This window comes from Schistocerca piceifrons, chromosome 5 (assembly GCF_021461385.2).
Source record: "Schistocerca piceifrons isolate TAMUIC-IGC-003096 chromosome 5, iqSchPice1.1, whole genome shotgun sequence".
Lineage (NCBI taxonomy): Eukaryota > Metazoa > Arthropoda > Insecta > Orthoptera > Acrididae > Schistocerca > Schistocerca piceifrons.
Window position 1 is genome coordinate 189278635 of NC_060142.1, and position 27562 is coordinate 189306196.

Consider the following 27562-nt stretch of genomic DNA (forward strand, 5'->3'; position numbering starts at 1 on the left):
TATAGCAGTTGTACCTTTTAAGTCACAGGTGGTCTTGCCTATGCTGCTTCAGCATAGTGTTGGGTTCGTTCTCTTACCGACTTCCCTCATTTTGTTTTTTACCAATGACAACATGACTGCCTTTTTACGTTTTCCCTTTTTCCGTTTTATTGTTCTGACTTTACTGAGTTGTCCCATTAGTGGAATGGCGCATATTTGAAACAAGGGACTGATGACCTTGCTGTTTGGTCCCTTAAACCTCAACCAACCAACCAATCAAAAAGGCAAGGAACCTCCATTGCTGGGCAGTGAGTCTAAGGTGTTCAGCCTGACCGGGCTGCCTCCAAACGTGCCTCCGACGATTGTCTGGTTGAAGGCGTATGTGACACTCATCAGTGAAGAGAAAGTGATGCCAATCCTGAGAGATCCATTTGCCATGTCATTGGGCCCATCTGTACTATGCTGTATGGTGTCGTGGTTGCAAACATGGACCTCACCATGGATGTCGGGTGTGAAGCCGCGCATCATGCAGTCTATTGCACACAGTTTAAGTTGTAATGCGATGTCCTGTGACTGCATGAAAAGCATTACTCAACATGGTGGCGCCACTGCCAGGGTTCCTCCAAGCCATAATCCATTGGTAGCGTTCATCCACTGCAGTAGTAGCCCTTGGGTGGCCTGAGTGAGGTATGTCATCGACAGTTCTTGTCTCTCTGTATCTCTTCCATGTCTTAACAACATCGCGTTGGTTCACACTGAGACATCTGGACACTTCCCTTGTTGAGAGCCCTTCCTGGCACAAAGTAATGACGAGGATGTGATCGAACCGCCGTGCCGGCCGCTGTAACCGAGTGGTTCTAGGCGCTTCAGTTCGGAACCGCGCCGCTGCTATGGCCGCAGGTTTGAATCCTGCCTCGGGCATGGATGTGTGATGTCCTTAGGTTAGTTAGGTTTAAGTCTAGGGGACTGATGACCTCAGATATTAAGTCCCATAGTGCTTACAGCCATTTGAACCATTCGACCTGCGGTATTGAACATCTAGGCATGGTTGAACTATGGACAACATGAGCTGTGTACCTCCGTCCTGGTGGAATGACTGGAACTGATTGGCTGTCGGACTCCCTCCATCTACTAGGTGCTGCCCATGCATGGTTGTTTACATGTTTGGGCAGGTTTAGTGACATATCTGAACAGTCAAGGGGACTGTGTCTGTGATACAATATCCGCAGTCAACGTCTATCTTCAGGAGTTCTGGGAACCATGGTGATGCAAAACCACTTTTGATGTGAGTATAATAGCATTTTGAGCAAATACGCAGGGAGAAAGAACTTTCCGTACCATACTTACCAAAGACTTCATCTTCATGATCTGACAAGTGAGTTGCTGTTTAACTGATTTATATTTTTATTGGCATAATCACAAAATATCTAATCACTGGAAAACTTATTAGATTGATCAACAACATTTCAAACCATCCAGTTGATGAAAATGACGTACATCTTCTTTCTTCGGTTAAATAAATAACTTTAAGAAATGAAAGAATTACACAGGGGTGGAAATTTCTTAGGTTGTCTTCAGGGGATTATCAACTTGTGGATTTTTTATAGTCAAAGACAATGTAATTCTTGAGAGCCATTCTGTTAAGTGATTCTGTGGGAAAAGCTCTAACAATATATTATATCAGTACTTTAACATGTTACATTGTTCTTGGCGGGTTACATATAAGACTTTAGAGAGAGAAGTTACAACTTATTAAAAGAGGAAATACATCACATTATTTGGTTTGGAACTTTTCTCTATTTTCTTGGTCACTGATAAACAAAATCCATATTTTCCCTCCAGACTGAATCAGAGTCCAAAAGGAGAAACTAGCCAGCCACTCATATCTGTAACATCCAGAAGAGTTGTAGAATCTATGTATGTTCTTACTATACCAATCCAAGTGAGGTGATGAATTGAAGCCAGCACAGTCAGTACAAAAGTGTGGCCAAAGGTCATCTTATATTTTGTTCAACATGAGAAGACATGACACTGCAGAAAACATTGTTGTGGCATAAAATGGACAGTGGTCATTGAAAGCTGGAACTATTATTGTGTTTATGTCCAGTGACTACAGGACGTGTTCCTGTAGCTCACCTGAAGATGGCTGAATGGTTGTCAGTCAAAATATCCTGGCAAGAAGTCAATGTAACCTGGCTGCAGTCCCAAAATTTCATAGAATTAACATTCTTATTTATGCAGCATGTAGGCTTTTTCTTTGTTCTGGAGTAGAAAACTGTAACTAACTTTTTGCTTTCAGATATTTGGTCTCTCTATGGGAGAATACTCATAGGGAATATATAAAGTTCTCATGCAACAGTTGCAGTGTATCATTAAAACAAAGGAAACAATAAAATGAATATTAAGAAGACACAAAAGCATAAAAACCGTTACACTAACATGAATCTGCACTTGCATAGTTCAGAATATTTAGGATTGTAGAACTCTGCTGTCGTCACAGTTGATCATTCACATCACCAGCTCACTCACAATGTGGCTGGCAGCTAATTAACCTACTGGAATCTGACACTGTTTCAGTGTTGCTTTCCTGCATTTTTGGTGACCATTTGCAGCACTAAGCTCAAAGTGGGAATGGTGCTTCCTCTGCCTCAGATGGAACTGGCTTCAAGCCTTAGACACCTCTTGATTATACTGCATTACTGCTACAGATCCTTACATACCCATTCTTGGAAGACTGATCAACATTTTGAATGTGTTTGTAATAACCCCTTCATCCTGTCCCACCTCCCCAGCCCAGTAGCTTCTAAGCAAACACACTTATGTTGCTTTCACTGTTGAACACACCTTCTTTCTTTATTCACCAGTAATTCAGTCAGTCCTTTAACTATTCAAAAATTGATATAGTAAGTTGAAACAATGTCCTTTGAAGTGTTTGCTTTGTTCACGTGGTTTTTAACTGTAATGCTGGAATCTAGATAGTTTATATTACTGTCTTATTATTATTGTTGTAGGCAATTGCAAAATTGGTGGATACTGCCAGAGACAGAAATGAATCGAACCCAGCTCAAATACACCAGGTATGAATTATTCAAAATAGTACATATTCAGAGATGTATGGTTGATTATCTACAATGTCTTAATATATTTTCAGCTTCCTGAGTTGAAATTGCTGTGGCAGAAGTGTGAAGATGGTGATCCAGTCATCAGCATTACTGCGTGTCAGGGAATTATCACCCTGGTGGAATTTGGAGTGCTTTCAGTTGGACCAACATTGTCACATTTCATTTCTGCTTTGACATCTGCCTCGTAAGTTCTCGCTCTTGTTCAGATAATTTTAATGGTATGTACTAATGTGCGGATAGTATGTTTAAATATACAGTGAAACCCCTGTTTTACGTTTTCATGTGATCCTGACTTTAAAAAATGCAAAACTGAGGAAAATTCAGAATCGAGGAAAACCTTCCAAAATATGAGCAAAAACACATGTAATTGGCATACATAATTAAAAATCGCAATCCTCTCCAATACTTTGTATAAAATCTGTCTATGTGAAGGAAATTAAATGTGCAATACAGTGTTGATACATTAATTCGTGGTAATGAATTTCCTCAGGTCTTAAAAAAACACAGATGTGTAACAGCAAGTAAAAGCTCATAAAAAATTGAAATTGATTTCTGGGTACAAGGTAATCAAGCTGTTTTCCAACATGTTATGACCACAATTTATACATTCAAAACATGCATTTTTGAGAGATCGTCCTTTGGGCTTACCCAGAAAAATCAAAAATTGATGAACGTGTTGAATTAAACTAAAAACATCACAGCAGCTAAGTGGTTAAACCATAAGCATAAATGGATACATGTGCATGATGACATACTTTGTTTAAAGCTTTTCTTGTGAGCTGCACTTCACATTCTCACCACCATTAAAGTGTTATTTTAGGCTTGATGAGAGAAGAAGAGATGTGAAAAAATGAGTTTACTTCCCCTGTTGATGTTACAAGCCTATTAGAAGTGAGCTCAGTGAATTTCTGTACATTATGTAAAATGTAAATTTGAAAGAAAGTTTAGGTACTACAGCTTTGCTTCATGCCCTCTATCACTGCTGCTGATCTTTATGATCTACAGTGTGTGGTGTGTGCAGTGCAAAGTATATAAATGAGTAGTGTATGTAGTTGTTGCAACTGTGTCATGTCAGTTTTGAACACAAAAATCTTTAAAATGTGCTATCGCAATACCCTTGTTCTATTTCCATGTGACATCTTTGTCAAAGCACATTGTCTGCATGAAAAGTATATTTTCAGCATGGCTGTACTGGTTATTGGGTGACTTAAGAAATCGCCAGCCGATAAGAGTTCAGTAGCTGGAAATGGGCGATGTTTCCTTGATTATGACCAAGTATATTCTTCGAGACCCAGTGCTTGAATTTAAAAGGTTGACAATTGATATTGTTGCTGAATACAGTACATCAGAAATACATACAAAAAATGAGACTTGAGTTATAAATGGCACAAGAAAAGGTGATGGCTGGATCCATTCGTCACGCACTGGCTCGATCCAGAGCACTTCAAGTTGACTGTCTTGTTTTTCCATTACCACTGCAACCTAGCAGTAGTTGTATCGTGATTGTGGTGCAGTGAAGCTAAATGTTGCAAGTCGTGTTGGCAACACCGATCGTGGATTACATCAGCATTTCCTCCTCACATCTCCTCTCTTCACAGTGGCCTAAAATATTCCCTTAATTCCACCACCCGTGGTGTGAACCATCTGCCTTTTATGCCATTTATAACTCATTCAGCCACACAAATATAAATAGGAAGAAAACAGGACAAAGTCAACTGAGAGATTGAGTAAGCATCTAGAATTAAGGTAAACCTTACTAGGAAGAAATGTAAAATCAGGAAAAAACTTAAAATTGGAGAACACAAAATTGAAGTTCCAGTGTATTTGCAAAAGCATGTGGTTAGTATTAGTTATAAGCCCAGTGTTCGAAAAACAAGTGCTCTAGCAATTGGGCACATACTTTTCAAATACAGCTTAAATCAATGGTGAACTAGTACAGCTAAGGAGTAACATTGAAAGTTGTAGTTGAGGTTTTGGTTTGTTGGTCAGTGGTGTTCTGTGCCTTCCGTCCTTAATAATCTATCTAGAGTTAGCAGTTATCAAAGAAGATACTCCAGTTTAGATCTCCTTTAGTATTACCATCATCTACACAGTTTGCTAATGAAATCTCATACTCTGCACTGAAGCCTGTGTCTGATCCTAACCAAACTGAATGCATATCTTTTTTTATGCTGACAGTTCTTTGTTCACTGAGCTACCTAGTGTACACAGTTTGTCCCAATTTTTCTTTTTCACTGCCTTCTTCTCAACTATTTCTAATTTTGAGTGGGCCTTTTCTGTAAAACTCTGATGTGGTACTATGTTTATGTGTCATCATACATATTTTCTTATAAAAAGTGGGTGGAACTGATTTCTCATGTTTATTTCCATTCATTAGGTGTATATGTATATGAGAGAGCAGTTTATATTGCCATATCAAAATTTTGTATTTGTATGGCTTTCAGTTTATTAGTAGTGTTCCTAATGCAACTAGACACCATTATCAGGTTGTAAGTAAATGTGAGTAGCATTATGAACAATTTTATAAAACTTGCAATGGTCCAGGATAAGTATACTTATAACACCAAAGCAGCAGCAAATTATTCTTATCGCTTTATTATGTTTAGAGTAGACTCTCATGGCTGGTATCAGACTTAAGAAAATAGGAAAATTGCTGCTGTGATTATAGTTGTATGATGGATACATAGTTTCTTTAATTTTGAAGAGAAATGGCCTATCTGATTTTCATAATTTGTCTTTTTTAGGAATTACATTGGAATAATTAATGCTATTGGCAGTTTGCTGATACTGGACATGAAAACTCAGATTTCTGAAAAACGTCATTACCAGTGTCCATTTGCATTGCAAGTGCCTCAACATCCTTTATTGATTCTTTTGAGGCACAAAAATGATGTGTGGCCTGACATACTGAGTCAGATACAGTTCCTGTGTAAAAACAATGAAGAAATGTAAGTTTATGAACTAAAGACAAACAAAAATGTTATTTTAAATAGTTCTTCAGATATTCGTATTCTCTTTCAGAGTTTCAAAGAACAGTATTGAATTGCTTCGTCCACTGCTCTTATATGTATTGTGTGATCCAGCTCATCCACGAAATTTGCCTTCTGTTTGTCACCGGGAAGTGTGGGAGCTACTTGTATTAAACTTTCATCACAAAGAGGTGAAATCATTTTTGATGGAAACTTTATTGTGGTTACAGGTTAGTTTCCTGGAATTTCACAGGTAAAACATGAACTGCTTTTCTGTATAAATTAAATGTTTTACTATTCTTTCAAATACATACATGAGCACTTGAATTATAGACATTTAGCTAAAAATGCTTTGCATCCCCTTTTGCTCTATTGAAGAAAGTGGCATATGAACTCGAGAAGATGTTGAAAGAATTGTGAAGTTATTCTGATCCATGACCTTTCAGCCATTGTCCATAACTTATGGAGATTGGTTGGAGCTGGATCCAAGACACTCACTCCTACCTCAGTGTTTTTCCAGGTGTACATGATAGTACTAAGGAAGCTGTGGTCACACAAGCGCCCTAATGTCTGTGGAATGTTCTTCAGATCATTCTGACACAAGTGACTGACTGACGGGGTGGACTGTGGCTTGCTGAAGGTAGAGGCTGCTGGTTGCTGTAAGCAGACAGCTACACATGATTGGACACTAAATTCCTGTGTTGTTTGTCACTGAGAAATAATGACAGACATATTAGGGGCCAAATTTCATCCTGTGTAAATATATATTGAAAAAGAATAACTCTACCACAAGCCTGAAGGGTGCCCTCTTGGCAAGTGGGATGCATCTAGGTATTCATACACTTCTATGAATATGTGGCCAAGAATAACATACCTTATCCAACCATTGACCTTTTTCCATGCTTCAGGCATCCACTGGCAATATTCTTGTGTCCATCCTAATCTGTGTGCCCAATGACATGGGATGAGCTGAGGTACTTATCTGGGGCCATGGCTTCTTTATCCTAAGGTGAGAGGATGATGCGGAGTGTGTGGCTGTTTCATAATTTTCATTGTCTGGCATAGAACTGGAAAATGATTTGCTTCAGTGTAGCATGTCTGTCTACTGTTACAATCCATTACAGTCAACAGTGCTCCCTTGAACATTACATTATTGCTCATGGCAGTTGCCTCTGGGGTCATAGTTCTCCCTGATTCGAGGCAGTTACTGTACATTCTCTCATGATGTCACTGAAAAAGCCCAGTGCCTGACATTGTGTGTCTTGCCCATACTGTGCTAAAGTATTTCAACAACAGCCTGTAACAGGTGTGATGACATCCCAGTCATGTGGTACAGTAAATTACACTCCTGGAAATGGAAAAAAGAACACATTGACACCGGGGTGTCAGACCCACCATACTTGCTCCGGACACTGCGAGAGGGCTGTACAAGCAATGATCACACGCACGGCACAGCGGACACACCAGGAACCGCGGTGTTGGCCGTCGAATGGCTCTAGCTGCGCAGCATTTGTGCACCGCCGCCGTCAGTGTCAGCCAGTTTGCCGTGGCATATGGAGCTCCATCGCAGTCTTTAACACTGGTAGCATGCCGTGACAGCGTGGACGTGAACCGTATGTGCAGTTGACGGACTTTGAGCGAGGGCGTATTGTGGGCATGCGGGAGGCCGGGTGGACGTACCGCCGAATTGCTCAACACGTGGGGCGTGAGGTCTCCACAGTACATCGATGTTGTCGCCAGTGGTCGGCGGAAGGTGCACGTGCCCGTCGACCTGGGACCGGACCGCAGCGACGCACGGATGCACGCCAAGACCGTAGCATCCTACGCAGTGCCGTAGGGTACCGCACCGCCACTTCCCAGCAAATTAGGGACACTGTTGCTCCTGGGGTATTGGCGAGGACCATTCGCAACTGCCTCCATGAAGCTGGGCTATGGTCCTGCACACCGTTAGACCGTCTTCCGCTCACGCCCCAACATCGTGCAGCCCGCCTCCAGTGGTGTCGCGACAGGCGTGAATGGAGGGACAAATGGAGACGTGTCGTCTTCAGCGATGAGAGTCGCTTCTGCCTTGGTGCCAATGATGGTCGTATGCGTGTTTGGCGCCGTGCAGGTGAGCGCCACAATCAGGACTGCATACGACCGAGGCACACAGGGCCAACACCCGGCATCATGGTGTGGGGAGCGATCTCCTACACTGGCCGTACACCACTGGTGATCGTCGAGGGGACACTGAATAGTGCACGGTACATCCAAACCGTCATTGAACCCATCGTTCTACCATTCCTAGACCGGCAAGGGAACTTGCTGTTCCAACAGGACAATGCACGTCCGCATGTATCCCGTGCCACCCAACGTGCTCTAGAAGGTGTAAGTCAACTACCCTGGCCAGCAAGATCTCCGGATCTGTCCCCCATTGAGCATGTTTGGGACTGGATGAAGCATCGTCTCACGCGGTCTGCACGTCCAGCACGAACGCTGGTCCAACTGAGGCACCAGGTGGAAATGGCATGGCAAGCCGTTCCACAGGACTACATCCAGCATCTCTACGATCGTCTCCATGGGAGAATAGCAGCCTGCATTGCTGCGAAAGGTGGATATACACTGTACTAGTGCCGACATTGTGCATGCTCTGTTGCCTGTGACTATGTGCCTGTGGTTCTGTCAGTGTGATCATGTGATGTATCTGACCCCAGGAATGTGTCAATAAAGTTTCCCCTTCCTGGGACAATGAATTCACGGTGTTCTTATTTCAATTTCCAGGAGTGTATTTACAGTGGGAACAGGGATACTCTCTCTCTCTCCAATACAGCATCTATCTCTGATTCACTTGCTCATAAGCATGTATTCACTGCCAACCAATATAATTTTACAGGTTGATCCATGGGTGTGGAACTACCATTCTAAAACAAAAACAGGTGGGTGAATGGAACGTTAAAGGAAAGTAATATAAGATGGGAAAGGGGCAGCAAACCTGAGAGGTTATCTTACCAATATGGCTACTGTTTTGGAAGCAGCAAAATTGGATGACACATAAGACACATATAGAATTACACACAGAAAACAGTGGTGTCTTTGTTTGAGCATAATTTTATCCCTTCTTGAGTTATACTAAATTTTGTATGGAACAAGGCAAATACTGGTGATAACATTCAAAGGCTATGGTTTGTGCTTGACATACTGTTCAGCATGTTGTAAGATCATTGTTATCACCACTTCACCTATTTCTTGTGGACTTTAACCAACACACATACCAGAATACGAGTACAAGCATCGAAGTCCAGTCCCTGATGTTGCGAGGTTTCCGATCATTACATATACAATTGCCTCCACATGTCCCCACAGAGAGAAATCTTATGGATTTTAGTTCAGGGAATGTAGTGGTCACTCATTTGACTTCTACAACATGTCCCCGTTGGGAAACGAGATATACAGGGATGTCCAAACAGCTTGCTCTTGAAGAGGTGAGGCACCATCATGCTGAAAGAAAGTTATAAATGTTCCATCTCCCTCCATTTGATGGATCCAACCAGGGAGGGCTGTCATATGGCCTGTATCTTTGATTCTCTTTCTGTGTCTGTTTACTTCACATAGAAATTAGCTTCACTTGTGGACAGTACATCATACGGGTATGATTGTTTTTGTCCGGCTTACGTATCACCCTTGTACAATCTGAACTCAATAATCTGTATTGTACCTGGTGAGATATTGTAACATTGTCATTTTGTAAGGGTGCCATTTACTTATGACCGATATTCTCATTATCGGTGTACAATTGACCCCAGTCCTGTGAGACTAAATTAGATTCTTGCACTCTGGACTGTTACCAAACACTGTCAGAACAATGGTTCCTCCTTTATCCTGATATGAGGGCAATATCACTGTGTTTGGTTTGTGTTAATGGTATCAGCTTTCCTGTTAAGAAGAGACATCAGTCATCTTGAAAATGAATAAATCTATACACAAATGAAAGGCACCATTGTTTTTCTTCTGAAATTATGTACGCATTTGATATGCCACAAGACCTGTTTTCCACATGAAAATTTTGAGTTTTATCCAAGGTGTTGTTGTTGTTGTGGTCTTCAGTCCTGAGACTGGTTTGATGCAGCTCTCCATGCTACTCTATCCTGTGCAAGCTTTTTCATCTCCCAGTACCTACTGCAACCTACATCCTTCTGAATCTGCTTAGTGTATTCATCTCTTGGTCTCCCTCTACGATTTTTACCCTCAACGCTGCCCTCCAATACTAAATTGGTGATCCCTTGATGCCTCAGAACATGTCCTACCAACCGATCCCTTCTTCTGGTCAAGTTGTGCCACAAACGTCTCTTCTCCCCAATCCTATTCAATACTTCCTCATTAGTTATGTGATCTACCCATCTAATCTTCTGCATTCTTCTGTAGCACCACATTTCGAAAGCTTCTATTCTCTTCTTGTCCAAACTATTTATCGTCCATGTTTCACTTCCATACATGGCTACACTCCATACGAATACTTTCAGAAATGACTTCCTGACACTTAAATCAATACTGGATGTTAACAAATTTCTCTTCTTCAGAAACGCTTTCCTTGCCATTGCCAGCCTACATTTTATATCCTCTCTACTTCGACCATCATCAGTTATTTTGCTCCCCAAATAGCAAAACTCCTTTACTACTTTAAGTGCCTCATTTCCTAATCTAATTCCCTCAGCATCACCCGACTTAATTAGACTACATTCCATTATCCTTGTTTTGCTTTTGTTGATGTTCATCTTATATCCTCCTTTCAAGACACTGTCCATTCCATTCAACTGCTCTTCCAAGTCCTTTGCTGTCTCTGACAGAATTACAATGTCATCGGCGAACCTCAAAGTTTTTATTTCTTCTCCGTGAATTTTAATACCTACTCCGAATTTTTCTTTTGTTTCCTTTACTGCTTGCTCAATATACAGATTGAACAACATCGGGGAGAGGCTACAACCCTGTCTTACTCCCTTCCCAACCACTGCTTCCCTTTCATGTCCCTCGACTCTTATAACTGCTATCTGGTTTCTGTACAAATTGTAAATAGCCTTTCGCTCCCTGTATTTTACCCCTGCCACCTTTAGAATTTGAAAGAGAGTATTCCAGTCAACATTGTCAAAAGCTTTCTCTAAGTCTACAAATGCTAGAAACGTAGGTTTGCCTTTTCTTAATCTTTCTTCTAAGATAAGTCGTAAGGTCAGTATTGCCTCACGTGTTCCAGTGTTTCTACGGAATCCAAACTGATCTTCCCCGAGGTTGGCTTCTACTAGTTTTTCCATTCGTCTGTAAAGAATTCGTGTTAGTATTTTGCAGCTGTGACTTATTAAGCTGATAGTTCGGTAATTTTCACATCTGTCAACACCTGCTTTCTTTGGGATTGGAATTATTATATTCTTCTTGAAGTCTGAGGGTATTTCGCCTGTTTCATACATCTTGCTCACCAGATGGTAGAGTTTTGTCAGGACTGGCTCTCCCACGGCCGTCAGTAGTTCCAATGGAATATTGTCTACTCCGGGGGCCTTGTTTCGACTCAGGTCTTTCAGTGCTCTGTCAAACTCTTCACGCAGTATCGTATCTCCCATTTCATCTTCATCTACATCCTCTTCCATTTCCATAATATTGTCCTCAAGTACATCGCCCTTGTATAGACCCTCTATATACTCCTTCCACCTTTCTGCTTTCCTTTCTTTGCTTAGAACTGGGTTTCCATCTGAGCTCCTGATATTCATACAAGTCGTTCTCTTATCTCCAAAGGTCTCTTTAATTTTCCTGTAGGCGGTATCTATCTTACCCCTAGTGAGATAGGCCTCAACATCCTTACATTTGTCCTCTAGCCATCGCTGCTTAGCCATTTTGCACTTCCTGTCGATCTCATTTTTGAGACGTTTGTATTCCTTTTTGCCTGTTTCACTTACTGCATTTTTATATTTTCTCCTTTCATCAATTAAATTCAATATTTCTTCTGTTACCCAAGGATTTCTACTAGCCCTCGTCTTTTTACCTACTTGATCCTCTGCTGCCTTCACTACTTCATCCCTCAAAGCTACCCATTCTTCTTCTACTGTATTTATTTCCCCCATTCCAGTCAATTGCTCCCTTATGCTCTGCCTGAATCTGTGTACAACCTCTGGTTCTTTTAGTTTATCCAGGTCCCATCTCATTAAATTCCCACCTTTTTGCAGTCTCTTCAGTTTTAATCTACAGGTCATAACCAATAGATTGTGGTCAGAGTCCACATCTGCCCCTGGAAATGTCTTACAATTTAAAACCTGGTTCCTAAATCTCTGTCTTACCATTATATAATCTATCTGAAACCTTCTATTATATCCAAGGTAATGTCTTCAATAATGGCTACCATGTTGGCAATGTCACATCACAGGTTTTTTGAATTTAAATCTATGTTTATCCACTTTTTTTTTTTTTTTTTTTGCCAGAAGGTTAATTCCACATCTGTGGACCAACCTGTGCTTTCATTTGTTAGATGCAAAATCAGCTGTACAAACTATTCCTGATAATATTATTATAGAACTAAACACTTACATCTGTTAGGTGGAAAATGAACAGCAGTGTGTGAGCACAAGCCAACTGCTCCTGGCATTCTTCATGGCTTCACAGCAAAGTGGTGACCTGCTTCTCTGTGCAGCACTTGCTCCGAGCATAGCTTCTGTGACTGTTGGCTTGATAAAAGGTGGTCATGATCCTCGGAATTGTCTGGCTGCATTGGCCATGTCAACACCACCTGAGGCTGTCTCTACAACACTGACAGTACTGGTTGAAGGTGTTGTAATTTGTCCTGCAGCATATCTTCATGATTATTTGATTACGTGTAAGTACTTTAACATTATTTCTGGACTCGAAGCTGTACACAATGTACAGGTACATGTATTTTTCTGATAAAAAATTAATAAATTTATTTTATCTGCTTGTTTACATTCATTAATGAGTTACAGAATTATTGTTTTGGAGAAAATGCAACTTGCAGAGATAACATTTTCAGAAAATGGGAATGTGTTTTGAGAATTATATATTGTTGTAGTTTTAGAATATCTTTCAGGAACTTATTAGAAAACTTAGTATTTTGACAATTTCTCCATTTTGCACACAATAGTACAAAGCATGATTATAATATTGAGACCAAAAACTACTACTACACCAATTCCATCGACAAAGAATTCAGTGACCTCCCACAGAATGTTAAATATCTTGAGGGTAATATTGTGGAGTTTTAGTAAATTGGAGAGCTTTCTGTTTGGACCTCCTCCTGCTCTATTGAAGAGTATTTTCTTAACATTAGCTTGTAATATAATTAATCCTGGCACTGTGATAATGTTTCGCAATTTATCTCCTTATATTATTTTTTACTTAAATATGATATACACATTAGACTTCTTCCAACATCCCAGACACCTATCTCTTTAATAGCCATGGATTAAATTAAAATGGTTCAAATGGCTCTGAGCACTATGGGACTTAACATCTGAGGTCATCAGTCCCCTAGAACTTAGAACTACTTAAACCTAACTAACCTAAGGACATCATGCACATCCATGCCCGAGGCAGGATTCAAACCTGCGACCGTAGTGGTCACGCGGTTCCAGACTGAAGCGCCTAGAACCGCTTGGCCGCACCGGCCGGCGGATTAAATAAAATATAATGTAATAAACTCAAGTGTATGTGTGAGCAGCAGTGATTGTGAATCAGGATTAGGGACTGGAAATTGAGACTTAAAGGGAAAATATGTACATTCCAAGTTAAATAACATGGAAGGTGTGATATACTCCACAAGCAACTAACCTTTCTGAATTTTAATCATTTACATCATATTAATGTCACAGTACATCACGTTTTCTTCTATATGTGTATCATTAGCAGTACATATTGCCAAGATTGTTGATAGAAACTCTTTCGTTTAGTATGAAGCTGCAGAATAGATTTTTAAGGTTTTATGCTTGAGATATTCCCATAGAAAAAAATTCAGCTTAGACCATAGAAGTTATGTTGGAACCACAAGAGATATGACCATTAGAGAGAATGGAAGAAAAATGTTGCTGAAGAGACAAAATCTTCCTTGTTGCATAATATAGATATTATGAAATTATGGTGTAATGATGAAGGCATGTACTGGGGTTAAATTTTTAGAGGTAAAATAGCCTTCTCCCCTCCCTCTTTCGCCATTTACATCTCTGGCAGAGTTACTCAGGAGGACACTGTCATCAGAAAAAAACAAATCTGTTGTTCTGTGGGTCAGTGTATGGGTGGTTGGATCACTGTAAGTATTTCTCCTGGTTTTGTCAGTTGGTAAGTTTGTATGCAACGTATTGAAGTGCATATATTCATGTATAGAAGATAGCTCAATTTGTAATTTATTTTTCTAATATTTTATGGTCTCCATTTCTTTCTTTTAAACAAAAAAAAAAAAAAAAAAAAAAAAAAAAAAAAAAAAAAAAAAAAAAATCGTCTGGTGATGAAACCAGTCATGTTAGTATTTTTGTGACTTGAGGCTGAGAAGTACAATAAAAACAATTTGTTAAAAGAAGATCACTGCCTTAGGCAGTATGACTAGCCCATGAAATCTCAACAATCAGTAAATCATCATTTGGCCTTGCTGAATAAGTTCCATTTTTAGCCACTGCTTCTACACTGGTGTACAAAACTTAAGTTTGAAAGTAACTTTCACACTATATATTATGTCACTGCCGAGTAGTATAGCTTGATGAACTTGGACTACAGAAAGAGGTGCCACAGTATGGTACAGAAGATAGCTGAAAGAAATACCCTAAAATGGTAAGGTGTGGGGACACACAGTGCACCCAGGAACATTGTCGAAGTTGATTGTTCTGATGGTCCAGTGTTGTGGTATGGGGAGGTACAATGTTGCATGGGCATACTGACTTCCAGATCTCTGAACAAAATACACTCTACATTATTGTGATACTATACTCCTTCCCCATGTGCATATTTTCAGAGGTGCATTTGGATCTGATTTCATTTTCACGGATGACAAAGCATGACCCCACCGCAATGTGTAGGTGGAAGAGCTCTTCGTATGAGATTTTTGGTGAATGGACTAGCCCGCCCATTCCCCTGACTCAAATCCCTTTCAGCACCCGTGGACATGTTGGGAGAAATATTGCAGTACATCCTTGTGCACCAATGACCATCCCGCAGTTGTCAGCTATGCTGATGGAGTTTTGGAACGGCCTACCACAGAAACTTCTTATCAATCTTGTAGCCAGCATGGGAGCACATTGCAAAAGCATGCATTGCTATCCCTCGTGATCAGGATCCTATTAAGAACCATGCCATACCTTTCGTAATTTTCATGGAACCATCGTGAATTGCAGTGACTTCAGTGTAATTATCATATTTTAATAAAAGTGTCATTTCTGTCATCTCCTGTGCACAGTCTGGTTAAAGTCCAGGCAGCAAGCATGCATAACAGTAAAACTCAAAGCACCTAAAGAAGTTGACTGGGTTAACCATCAAAATGTTGTGCATGAAATGGGGACAACAACTTGACAGAACACGTGGAAGCACACCATTGAGGGATCTCTTCTGTAATACTTGAGTATAAAATTGTGTAAATGGTGTTCAGCAGTTGCTTCAGGCCACTCTTTTCCATTGTAAAATATTTTGTTCGTGTTAAAGGCATCAGTAGTTGGGATTCACAAAGTCTTACGACAACATTTGAAAGTTTGGGCTCCCACTGTTGACATGCTAGAATATCTCAGCCCTTTCGATACAGCGGCTGAGCAAATTTTACCACAGTAGTTTTCTGAGACAATTTTGTCAGTTTTTCAGTGCATACTTTGCTGACAGTGTCATGGCTACTGGGATAAACATTTGTGAATGGCTTGCAAACTTCGAAGGTTGTTTCAAAAGGAGGATTATGGAGGACTTCCTCCATGAATCTTTTCCATCTTGAAATATCTAATAGGTATTTGCTTTTACTGTAAAGTCACAAGAAGTGAGATATGGTTGGTATAAGAGCTTCTGAAGATGGATAAATATTAGGAAGACCTTGTACCTTAATCATTGTCTGCCTTCGTAGCTGAGAGATCAATGTATGTGACTGCCATGAGGACCCAGGTTCATTTTCCAGTATTGCCAGGAAGTTTTCTTCAGTTGGATGACTGGAAGAGAATGCACTTAACCTCATGAGATCAATTGAAGAGCTGTATCAATGGGAAATAACTGCCCCAAGGTCCGGAAAGCTGACACTAGCGAGAAGAGAACTATGTTGGCCCCATGCCCCTACATGCTGCATCCAAATGATGCTGACTGGTTGAGGATGATACAGTGGCTAGTTGGTGTCAAGAAGTCCTCTGGGCCTGGTAGTGGACGTAAATATTTTTCATGTACCGTAATTCTGCATAATAATTCTGCTCAAAAAATTCTAGCTAAACAGCACTGAAAATTCCATGATCCTTGCTCAATGAATATTTTGATCTAGAAGAATTACACTTTTTGAATTAAAAACTGTGATCACCATCCATAAAACACAAATGACCAAATTTTCAGAACTCTGGTAAAACTCCCCTCAAAGATCTCTTTTTCGTGTCTGTATGATTGGACTATTGGTATACTAAATGGTTACTGTTTATTTATGATTAAACACAAAGGAACATGAACAGGAGATGAATACTGTACTGTTTGTGCTTTAAGAGTGCTACATTAATAATTTAGACATTGCGGTTTACAATTTCATATTACAAAAGTTTAATTTTAGTGCATTTACAGTTACATCTATATTAGCACATATGTATTGTGGAGGAATACATGACAATATGAGAAGGAAAATTTGCTATGTACCATATAACTGAGATGTTGAATTGCAGGCACGCACAACAAAAAGCTACTAAACATATAAGCTTTTGGCCAGGAGGCCTTTTTTCCAAAATAGACACCATACCCACACATATTCACACAAATGCAGCTTGCACACATGACCACTGTTTCTGGCCCCTAACAGCCAGAGACAGTGGTCATGTGTGTGTGAGCTGCATTTGCGTGAATGTGCATGTGCATGTGTATATATCTATTTTGGGAAAAGGCCTTCCGGCTGCAAGCTTATATATTTAGTAGTTTTTCTGCTGTGCCTGTTTGTGACTCAACATCTCAGTCATATGGTGAGTAGCAATCTTTCCTTTTCATAATATTGTCATTATTCCATCCTGGATTTTCCCTTAATTGGAGGAGTTCATGTCACACTGTCAGAATAAGTAACAACATTTTTACTGTAGTTAGGTTTATGAAAATATTAGTAAATAAGTGTAATTACTAGATTTGTGTGATTTTCACAAATTAGTGTAAATTGCTGGTCGCCACAGAGAGAATGCATTGACTGGCAGACAGACACTGTTAAAAAGAAGACTGTTGGATATTATTAAGCTTTCACACAAGCACAACTCACACACACATGGCACTGTCTCTAGCCACTGTGGCCGGATTGAGTCATAACTGCGCCTAACGGGAGTAGTATCCTGTTTGAGTGGTGGGGGTTAAAGAGAAGACATGTGGCAGGGACTACTGAGTGGGATGGGGAAAGGTGTACTGCTGCTTTTGGGAGTTTTTAGAGACATGGTAAGTACAAGATAGGGTTTCTAGATTTAGTCAGGAGGTTGGAGGGAGGGTGGGGGGGGGCAGAGAAGAGAAGGGGAAAAGGATGGAGTGGGAGCAGGGAAGAGGAAAGGTTAGTGGAGAACAGGGACTAGCAAAGGCTGAGGCTGGGGACTACAGAATGTAGGATATGTTGCAGGGAGAGTTCCCACCTGCGCAGTTCAGAAAAGCTGGTGTTGGTAGGAATGATCCAGATGGCACAGGCTCTGAAACACTCATTTATTTGAAACACATTGTGTTGGGCAGTATGTTCAGCATCTGGGTGGTCTAGCTGTCTCCTGACCATGATTTGTTGGCCATTAATGCACACAGACAGATTATTGGATGTCATGCACACATAGAAAATAGTACAGTGATTGCAGCTTAGTTTGCATACCACATGATTGCTTTGATGAGATAGGAGATGCCTGTGACTGAACTGGTGTAGCTGGTGGTCGGATGATATGTGGGGCAGGTCTTGCATCTAGGTCTATTGCAGCGTTATGAGCCATGAGGCAAGGGTTAGGGGCAGGGTGGAGTAAGGATGCACAAGAATATTGTGTAGGTTTGTTGGATGGCAAATACCACTGTGGGAGTGGTAGGAGGGATAGTGGGTAGGATATTCTTCATTTCAGTGCATGATGAGAGGGTATCAAAACCTTGGCGCAGAACATGATTCAGCTGTTCCAGTTCTGGATGCTACTGAGTCGGGAGGGGAGTACAGGAGTGCTCCTTTGTGGCTGGATGATGGGTATGTGGGAGGTGGTAGGTGGCTGGAGAAACAAGGCACAAAAGAAGTCTATTTCTGTAAAATGTGGGGAGGGTAATTTCAGTCTGTGAAGACCTCACTGAAACCTTTCATACAGGGACAGCTCATCATTGCAGATGAGATGACCATGGGTGGCTAGGCTGTATGGGAGGGACTTCTCGATATGAAGTGGGTTGCAGCTGTCGAAGAGGAGGTATTGCTGGCACTTGGTAGGTTTGATGTGGATGGAGGTACTGATACAGCCATTTGTGAGGTAGAGGTCAACATCGGAGGTGGCTTGTTGGGTTGAGGATGACCAGGTGAAGCAAATGGGGAGGGGGCATTGAGGTTCTGGAGGCATGTGGGTAGGGTGTCCTGGCCCCACTGAGAGAATCTGTTCTCTTGTGGTCCAGCACCTTCAGCCTATCACCCCTAACCTACCCTCCTATAATAAAAGACACCATTCATTTCCTCCACCGACTTTCCACAATTCCTTTTCCTTTACTACACAATGCCCTGTCATCACTGTTGATGCCGCCTCCCTCTATACTAACACTCCCACCCAATGCCTATGACATTGGTGCTGTTGAACCTTACCTTTCCCAACACGCAACTGTCTCCAAACCTACAGTCTCCTTTGTGCTCAGCATGGCCAACATTATCCTCACCCACAGTTATTTCTTCTTTGAAGGCAACACATACTTGCAGATCTGTGGTACAACAATGGGCCCTGCATGGCACTATCCTGCACCAACCTGTTCGTGGCCCATCTGTAGGAACCCTTCCTAACCGCCCAAAATCCCAAATCCCTCACCTGGTTCAGATTCATTTTTTCCTCTCTCTAGCCAGAACCCAGTCCCACATACTGTTCCTGTGTTGTTGCAAAGTTCATTTTATCTCCCCCAATGCCTGGCCCTTAAATTATTCACCTCTGTGTGCAACCCCTCCTTCCACAACAACCTCTATTTGTTCAAATTGCATCAGTCCATAGCCCTCACCAACCTATTTCTGCAACACTATGTATATCAGGCTCAAACCTTCTTACAAAACCTCCTCTCCATACCTCCTGCCCTGTAATACCAAATTCCTGCATTCCATCTCTCACACTGAAACTCTTGCCCTACAGGAACTAGAGCAGCAAGCACACCACCACCTCAAAAAGCTCTCCAACCTGATCACCTCCTGTTTCTACCTTGGCGTACCACTCTCCACTACCTCTACAAGAACCTCGAAACCTCCCCCACATCCCCTCTTAGCTGACAAACTCTGCGTCACAGACCTACTCCTTTTACCACACCCTGAGAAATTTCCTTCCACTGCTTTACAGAACCAGAACCAGAACCTAAATAGATGTGCAATATTCTCATGAAACTTTTCTCCAAAAGCCTTAGTCCCACAGAAGTACTAGTACTTTCCAAAGGCCTTACCTTTTGCCCCAATCCCAAATTCAGTCATGCTGGACATGTTAAAGGCCTTTTCTCCCTCTTCTGGTCCCTACTGTAGAAAGACTTTTTTGCCACCAATGCTACCAGTCAGACTCAATTCAAAACCAATATTGAACCCTGCCTGTCTCAGTTCACTCATCTATCCAGTCGTGATCCACCCCCACTGCCCCAAATCATCCCCTTTTAACATTCCAGAATTTCTTGACATCAGATCTTGCCTCACCAACATTCCCCAAGTCCCACAAAATGGGAACCAACATTACATTGCAGAAAGAACCACATGGGGTATAAGATGCAAAGTAAATGTAGGAGGAAAAGTCTTAGGAAGGTCTAGATGATTTCATTGCTGGGTAGCAACGAGAGAGGAATGTCGGAACTGGTTCAGAACTCTTTGGAAAACGATTACAGGTAACAACAATGTCTCCTATGAGCTAGACATTTTAGGGAAGGATCTTGGTTGATATATCACTTGTCACTTGATCTCGTCATACATAGACGATTTGCACCTGAATGTTTGTAGTAAGAGGCTACTGCATGGCTAATTGACTGAATCATGCAGTCTTATCAAAATGTTATCCATTCTAGCCCAATGTTTTCCATAGTTCTTTTTAGGGTAAATACATCTGACAGACAGAGATACAGAATAAATACTGATGGAAAATGTAACTCTTTCTTTAACATATTCCTACAGAAAAAAGCATAAAATCAAACAAAAACAAATATAAGTAATGGATTACTTATGGTATTAAAGAACCTTGTGCTAAGAAGGAAGAGCTCTACCTAATTTGAACACCCTGAATATAAGAGAAAAACTATTTGGAACATTATGTTTAAAAAAAGGGAAAAAAAGAAGTAAGGACCCTAATGAAAAGCTGGCCCCAGAAATAACTCTGGCAGAAATGATGACACTTTTAGATGATTAGGCACCAAATCAGTGATTCCTTCCTCACAGTGGCAGCAGACACTGCACCCATTAATAACAAATGAAATACAGATGCAGTAGATGTACTTTCACAGACACACATATATACACATTTTTTTTCCAGTGGTGAATGACTTGGCTGAGATCTCAGTTACATTTTGGTTGTCCATATAATGAGCCACCTTGAAATTCACCTCTTCGTCATTCTGGAAATGCTTGGCATGCATTGGTCTATACCCTGCCCAGATTAAGCTGCTGTGTTTTCTTGGAGTGAAAACACTCTCTTGGGATAGCTTCCCACAGTACTTACTCTTCATAGCCTCCTGTGTTGTCATCAGGAGATTTCATTAGTATTTTCCAATGATGGTTTGCTCCTTACATGCCTAATCCATTAGCACCTTAGTGTCTCAGTTCTAAAAATTTCTCAGCAACACCGTGCTTGATTGTGGTTGCATCTTCGTTTTATTCATCATTGATTACTCCACATATTTCCAGTGCTTTCTTTGGTCCTTTCTTTCAGGTCTGTAGTGATACATGCAGTACTTGTCCATGGTGATTAGATGGCAAAAAAGTCATCTTAAATGGCTTGACACAGTTGCAGCATTTCCACTGCTGCCTCTGATCGACAGTATTTTTAAATGGACACAACCAGTTGTGAACCCAGCGAGCAGTGGCCATTGTCAAGTTCGAATAGTAGTGCAAGATGCTGAAAACTGATCCAAGACTGATTTTCACTATTGATCATGATATGTCGAGCTTCGAACACTAGGATCTCCTTTTCTCGTGATTCTTCTCAGTGAGATCATTTGCCACTTCACTCTGCATCATTCAGACTTTACACTGGAAGCATCTGTACCATGTAACCTCTTTGTCATTTGATGATGCAGTGATGCTGTTGTGGCACACAAAATAAACAAAGACTGGTTTTTGTAATCTGTTTATTGGTAGACTGCAACACATGGCAGCACAAGATACAGTGATATGAAACTTCCCAGAGTAATACAGTGCCAGTAATGTAACAACATCCAAATCTGGAAGGCTGCATGGTAAGTCACTTTTGACAGCACAGCTTAGACTGAAGCTGGGAAGCTTATAAACACTTAGGGACTTCAAAAAGTTAGTTAGACATGTCATCCCATGTTAAGACCACTGTGCATCGAGAGCGATACAGTATCAGAAGAGAGTACATGTTCTGGGTTTCCTGCAAACACAGTTCTGGTATGGTACAGATAACAGGTGCATCACTATGTGGGAGTCAAATGGCATGGTAACTGGAAATGTCCTCTAAGTATGTGGGACAGTACATTTCTTGCGAACATAACTTTTAAATTGCCAGTGATTCACCTCAAAATTCTGGTAATATGTGGACCAAATGCAGTGTTACATCCAGCCCACAGTGGAGGGGTGCCAATAGATCAAGACTGCATAGATGTGGGTGGTGCTCATTGTTAAGGAAGGCCATTGACATCAACCAGTGATGACAGTATCCAGGGAATCGAGGGACAGATTCATAACCGTTGCAGATTTTATGATGATGGGGATGTTCACATGGCTGCTCTCGAATGGCTCCATGACCAAGGGGCATATTTGTGTTGTCAAGGAACTGAACAACTGGTAAACTGTTCTGAGTTATTTACTGAGACTTGGTAACTATTTCAAAAATAGTGTCCTGTATGTGTCACTTTGTAGTGCAGCAGTAAATAAGTTATTTGACTGTCAAAAATACTGTGTAATTCACTTTCCGAGCTATCATCATATCTATAAAAAAATTCTGTATACAACACATCAAAATTACCAGCACAGTATATTAATATAAATCTTCATCAGATATTATTACAAGATGCATGAATTATTTAATTAAAAAAATCTTTTTTCTATTAAGATGATTTGGCTGATTTTATTTGCTAAATGATCTTTGGATGAATAAAAAACTAAACTAAAACAATAGCAGATAAACAGCAGCTATGTAATGTAGCTGAGGAGACAGTAACTTTTTTCAGAGTAACAGTTTCTTTCTAATTTGCTTGATTAAATTGGGTGGCACAAGCATAGCATCAAGTAGTATAGGATAGTTTATTGTTAATATGTATTTATTTGTTACTCATACAGATTACACTTCTGTGATTTCATTCATACATTCACACACAGTGTTCATTCAATCTGATCTTGAAGGTGATCCTTCGGGGATGAGAAACAAGTCAAGTTATATATTAACTGTCAGAAGCAACCATTACTGCCTAATTCTGCGAAGAATGCTAGCCACAGGCACCATTTACTCAAACTGGTAATTATGGTGATAACTTTTAGGTTACTTTGAAACAAAACCTCTGCTCCTCTTTCTACACTACCGTGACTATTTGATACTCCAAACAAATCATATTAACTTTATGCAGACCACTGTTAACGTCTTTATACTGGCAAAACCAGAATTTAATTGACAAAAATATTAGAGTTAAGTGACTTTACATTCCTGGGCACAACTATTCTGATATACAGGGTGTTACAAAAAGGTATGGCCAAACTTTCAGGAAACATTCCTCACACACAAAGAAAGAAAATATGTTATGTGGACATGTGTCCGCAAATGCTTACTTTCCATGTTAGAGCTCATTTTATTACTTCTCTTCAAATCACATTAATCATGGAATGGAAACACACAGCAACAGAACGTACCAGTGTGACTTCAAACACTTTGTTACAGGAAATGTTCAAAATGTCCTCCGTTAGCAAAGATATGTGCATCCACCCTCCGTCGCATGGAATCCAAGATGCGCTGATGCAGCCCTGGAGAATGGCGTATTGTATCACAGCCGTCCACAATACGAGCACGGAGAGTCTCTATGTTTGGTACCGGGGTTGCATAGACAAGGGCTTTCAAATGCCCCCATAAATGAAAGTCAAGAGGGTTGAGGTCAGGAGAGTGTGGAGGCCATGGAATTGGTCCGCCTCTACCAATCCATTGATCACCGAATCTGTTGTTGAGAAGCGTACGAAGACTTCGACTGAAATGTGCAGGAGCTCCATCGTGCGTGAACCACAAGTTGTGTCGTACTTGTAAAGGCACATGTTCTAGCAGCACAGGTAGAGTATCCCGTATGAAATCATGACAACATGCTCCATTGAGCGTAGGTGGACGACGAAACTAAAATGAGCTCTAACATGGAAATTAAGCGTTTCCAGACACATGTCCACATAACATCTCTTCTTTATTTGTGTGTGAGGAATGTTTCCTGAAAGTTTGGGCGTACCTTTTTGTAACACCCTGTATAGTAGAAGGAGATGCTAATGAGATTTTTTTTTTAACTTTGTGTTTAAATATTTGAGAATTCTCAGCTTCCTGCGTGATGTCCACTGGAAACTTCATACAGACTTTTCACCAGCATATAAAACTCCATTCCAAACCCTAAATAGAGATGCATAGTCTGTATGGAAATTAAGTTTTACTTCTAGTATTGTGCTGAGTTCATCCTAAAATCACTCATGCTTTTACCTACAAATCTATTAGAGGATGCATGTTTTGGCATGTAAGTGTAAGAATCTCTAGGTCTCTGAAGAGGCATCTGCTAGATGTTCAGTTATCAACTTTACTCAGTATTCTTATTGCATACCTCTGTAGAATTAACACTTTTTTCACCTTAGCTGCAATGCCCGAGAAGATTATGTCATAGGACAGAATTGAGTGAAAGTATGCAAAGTATTCTATCAATCTTGTATGAGGTAAAACAGTGAGATAGATTTATGAGTATGAAGCAGAAAGAACTGAGCCTTTTGGTTAACCCCATATGCTGATGCCACCTCAGTTCATAAGCCATCTGGATGCCCATGAACGTCACGCGTGGAGCTTCGTCCAGTGTATGCTCATTGTTATGTGTTTCTGGTACACACCTTCTGTTAATGCACACACGTGACTCTTCTGCATGCCTGAAGGCCCTCCTCCTTAATGGATCTTACAGAACATAATGAAAGAAAGAAAGACTGAATGAATGAATGAACAGCAGAATCTTATGATGTACTATGTCAATAACTTTATCAGTATTTCTGGTGCTTCTTGTTTGTGTCTGTCACGCTTAGTATATATTTAATGCACTTATAACTGACAGCTGTAATTGACTCCTCATTTCTGAATACATTATGCTGGATTTTTTAAAATTATTTAAGTGTTCATAAAATGTTCAGATATTTTTCAAGTGCAATAGTAAATTGTAATGGGCCCGAAGTTCTTTACAGCATCTCTCCAAACTGTTTTGATAGGCTTATATAACCGTAGAAATCTTCAGTACATCAGTGTAAGGGTAAAAGCCTAGACCAGGACCAGTGGCATACTTGCATGTTTTGTACAGCAGCATTGTCAGCACTTGCAGTGACATATGACAGGAATGAGACAGGGTGTGTCAGCTGCTGTTCCTATGCAGCAAATAAGAGGTGAATATTGTCATGTTCTCATGTCAGTATACCACAACTGGATAGAGCAGTCTCTCACTGGTGTCAATGGCCTTCTTAACAATTGCTTCAGAGTTAAGTACTCCTTAGTATTTATATTGCTTTTTCTACTTCATCTGGTGTGTCTGTTGAACACACACACACACACACACACACACACACACACACACACACACACATATTTGAAAATTTTTAGTAATGAATTGTATATACTTTTCTTGACTAGAATTTGGTATAGGACTGTTTCACAAGCGGCTGTCACTGAGGTAGCAACATACACATCCAGATTTAATATATTAGCTGTTGCAGGATTTAAAAGTGCCTTTTTGTTCCTGCTTTTAGTAAGAAAGACAATGAAAACTCTCCACACATTATATTTCATTGGATTTACTTGTTTTCAGAATGATTCCAATTTAGCCAATGAAAAGTTCCAGATTTTCAGATGGTGGTCTATAATCAGTTGCATTATTCAAAATAAACTTTCTAATTGTTATGGCTACAATTTCAGAATCCTTTCTGACATTCATTGGAGTTAGATAAAGTAGATTGGTAAAGTCCATATGGATATGATAACGGAAAGAAAATTTGATTGAGAAAATTACAGAGAGACAGAATAGCCAGTACTTATTCTACAGGAGGTGAATTGTCAGTACTGCTGATGAACAAGTTTGTTGTTGTTGTTGTGGTCTTCAGTCCTGAGACTGGTTTGATGCAGCTCTCCATGCTACTCTATCCTGTGCAAGCTTTTTCATCTCCCAGTACCTACTGCAACCTACATCCTTCTGAATCTGCTTAGTGTATTCATCTCTTGGTCTCCCTCTACGATTTTTACCCTCCACGCTGCCCTCCAATACTAAATTGGTGATCCCTTGATGCCTCAGAACATGTTCTACCAACCGATCCCTTCTTCTGGTCAAGTTGTGCCACAAACTTCTCTCCTCCCCAATCCTATTCAATACCTCCTCATTAGTTATGTGATCTACCCATCTAATCTTCAGCATTCTTCTGTAGCACCACATTTCGAAAGCTTCTATTCTCTTCTTGTCCAAACTATTTATCATCCATGTTTCACTTCCATACATGGCTACACTCCATACGAATACTTTCAGAAATGACTTCCTGACACTTAAATCAATACTGGATGTTAACAAATTTCTCTTCTTCAGAAACGCTTTCCTTCCCATTGCCAGTTTACATTTTATATCCTCCCTACTTTGACCATCATCAGTTATTTTGCTCCCCAAATAGCAAAACTCCTTTACTACTTTAAATGTTTCATTTCCTAATCTAATACCCTCCGCATCACCCAACTTAATTCGACTACATTCCATTATCCTCGGTTTGCTTTTGTTGATGTTCATCTTATATCCTCCTTTCAAGACACTATCCATTCCGTTCAACTGCTCTTCTAAGTCCTTTGCCGTCTCTGACAGAATTACAATGTCATCGGTGAACCTCAAAGTTCTTATTACTTCTCCATGGATTTTTCTTTTGTTTCCTTCACTGCTTGCCCAATATACAGATTGAATAACATCGGGGAGAGGCTACAACCCTGTCTCACTCCCTTCCCAACCACTGCTTCCCTTTCATGCCCCTCAACTCTTAGTTTGAAGATGGGAAAACTTTACCTAGCTTTTGGAACTTTTAGTTCCCTCTTCAGAGAAGAGAGGAAAGATAGATTGGGGAAGGTTAGGAAGGAGGTGGTTAATGTCACTCAGATTAATGTCACAGGTTCAGAAGGACCTGTGCAAAAATTTGTAGGAATGATTGTGATTAAAATGGCTAAAAAGTCATCAGCCAATGAGGGGTGACCTACCAGCTACACTCACTCACTCCCAGACTCTGTCACAGTCACTCACAAAGTCATACTATATCACATCCCTTAAGATAACTTGTAAGATCCACCTGTTACAAGCACAAAGGGAATGAAACAGCAGGCAAGTCTGTGTATGACCTGAACCTCCTTTCTAACCTTTCACAACATATCGATCTTTTCCTTTAAATGCATTGCTAACCCACTCTGCTTGATAAATTTTAGCAATAGATGGTACACAAAATAAAATTTATAATTTTCGTAATCCGAATTAATTCAGGATTAAGCTGGTGTTCTGAAATGCATATTGCTGAGATATTTTATCTCAACAGTTACAGAAAAATCAATTTTGTCAGTCTTATTACATTTGTGGTACTTTCACTTTTGTACTTCTTTTCCTTCAAATTAAATTATTGCTTTCTTTCTTGTTCCTGCACACACATTATCCTGTAATTATATGTCTAGCCTTTCTCAGCGTAGGTGCTTTCATCTTTGGACAGTTTGTTTTTGCTCATTTATAAAT

At 40.4% G+C, this 27562-nt stretch overlaps 1 protein-coding gene across 3 annotated transcripts in view; it reads left to right on the top strand.

Moving 5' to 3' along the window:
- LOC124797831 (focadhesin) overlaps window positions 1-27562 on the top strand; it is a 316015-nt gene that overhangs the window by 52474 nt on the left and 235979 nt on the right. For all 3 annotated transcript variants that reach the window (XM_047260873.1, XM_047260874.1, XM_047260872.1), the window contains exons 3-7: window positions 2991-3056; window positions 3131-3285; window positions 5846-6049; window positions 6123-6300; window positions 12623-12899. In XM_047260873.1, the coding sequence (XP_047116829.1) occupies window positions 2991-3056; window positions 3131-3285; window positions 5846-6049; window positions 6123-6300; window positions 12623-12899 (880 nt within the window). The remainder of the gene's footprint in view (window positions 1-2990; window positions 3057-3130; window positions 3286-5845; window positions 6050-6122; window positions 6301-12622; window positions 12900-27562) is intronic.